The 785-nt window shown below is 58.1% G+C and overlaps 1 protein-coding gene across 1 annotated transcript; it reads left to right on the top strand.

The window, feature by feature from the left end:
- Positions 1-8: 8 nt before the first annotated feature.
- On the top strand, positions 9-775 carry LOC103912152 (zinc finger protein 629-like; the record flags this gene model as incomplete). The annotated part of the gene is made up of 1 exon (XM_009327690.1): positions 9-775. A coding segment is annotated over one exon (767 nt), but the record flags the coding sequence as incomplete, so codon positions are not given.
- Between the last annotated feature and the right edge of the window lie 10 nt (positions 776-785).

Genomic DNA, 785 nt, shown 5'->3' with positions numbered 1-785 from the left:
TCCGCCACCAACGCATCCACTCCGGAGAACGTCCGTATCCCTGTCCGAAATGCGGGAAAGCTTTTACCTGGAATTCCCACCTGAATTCCCACCAAAAAACCCATACGGGCGAAAAACCCCATCGTTGTCCCGAATGCCAGAAATGCTTCAGCCGTCGCTCCAACCTCCTCCGTCACCAACGCCTGCACGGGACGGAAATTCCTTACGGGAAAAGCTTGAAGGCTGAGCCATTCCCGCGTTCCCGGAGCCGCCCGGATGATATTCCCTATATTTGTTCCGAATGTGGGAAACGCTTCAGCGCCCGCTCCAACCTTTCCCGTCATCAACGCATCCACACCGGAGAAAAACCCTATAAGTGTCCCGAATGCGGGAAAAGCTTCGGGCAAAGCTCGGATCTCATCCAGCACCGCCGGACCCACACCGGAGAAAAACCCTTTTCCTGCTCTTTTTGCGGGAAATCCTTCAACGAGCGATCCCATCTCCTCCGACACCGAGGCCGGCATACAGGGGAAAAACCCTACCGGTGCCCGGAATGCGGGAAAAGCTTCGTGCAAAGCTCCGATCTCCTCATCCATAGGCGATCCCACGCCGGCGAGACCCCCTACACGTGCGCCGAGTGCGGGAAACGGTTTCGGGTCAGCTCCGGCTTGGTACGGCATCAAGGGTTACACACGGGAGAAAAACCCTACAAATGCGGGGAATGCGGGAAAGGATTCGGCGCTCGGTCCGGCCTCGTCATCCATCGGCGGCTCCACACGGGAGAACGACCCTACGGGTGTCCGGCT

Source organism: Pygoscelis adeliae, unplaced genomic scaffold, assembly GCF_000699105.1.
Source record: "Pygoscelis adeliae isolate BGI_AS28 unplaced genomic scaffold, ASM69910v1 C10392281, whole genome shotgun sequence".
In the NCBI taxonomy this organism is placed as follows: Eukaryota; Metazoa; Chordata; class Aves; order Sphenisciformes; family Spheniscidae; genus Pygoscelis; species Pygoscelis adeliae.
This window is presented reverse-complemented; position numbering and strand designations above follow the sequence as displayed.